The sequence below is a fragment of the Penaeus monodon genome, chromosome 23 (genome assembly GCF_015228065.2).
Source record: "Penaeus monodon isolate SGIC_2016 chromosome 23, NSTDA_Pmon_1, whole genome shotgun sequence".
Taxonomy (NCBI): domain Eukaryota; kingdom Metazoa; phylum Arthropoda; class Malacostraca; order Decapoda; family Penaeidae; genus Penaeus; species Penaeus monodon.
In genome coordinates this window covers 21,597,081-21,597,295 of record NC_051408.1, presented here as the reverse complement: position 1 = coordinate 21,597,295, position 215 = coordinate 21,597,081, and the positions used below count along the sequence as shown (strand labels likewise).

The 215-nt window shown below is 33.5% G+C and overlaps 1 protein-coding gene across 1 annotated transcript in view; it reads left to right on the top strand.

Annotated features, from left to right (window-relative positions):
• Positions 1-71: 71 nt before the first annotated feature.
• The window catches only part of LOC119588184 (cerebellin-2-like), a 1,039-nt gene continuing 895 nt past the window's right edge, over positions 72-215 (top strand). The window contains exon 1 of the mRNA XM_037936885.1: positions 72-92. Coding sequence (XP_037792813.1) covers positions 72-92 — 21 coding nt within the window. The remainder of the gene's footprint in view (positions 93-215) is intronic.

Sequence of the window (215 nt, the reverse complement as noted above, 5' to 3'; positions counted from 1 at the left end):
AGAGGAAAGTTTTTCAGTGTTCCTTTTGTGGTCGACCAATTCAATTAAATAGCGCACACGTTGGTATCTTCATGTCAAACGAAGAACTCTTTGTAAGATAACATGAATAAACCAATGGCCCGAATGCTATCAGATGAATACCAAAAAAATAGAACTAAGAAAATAATAATTCTTATAATAATCAGATATAGTGAAGGGAAAGGCTCAAATCACAC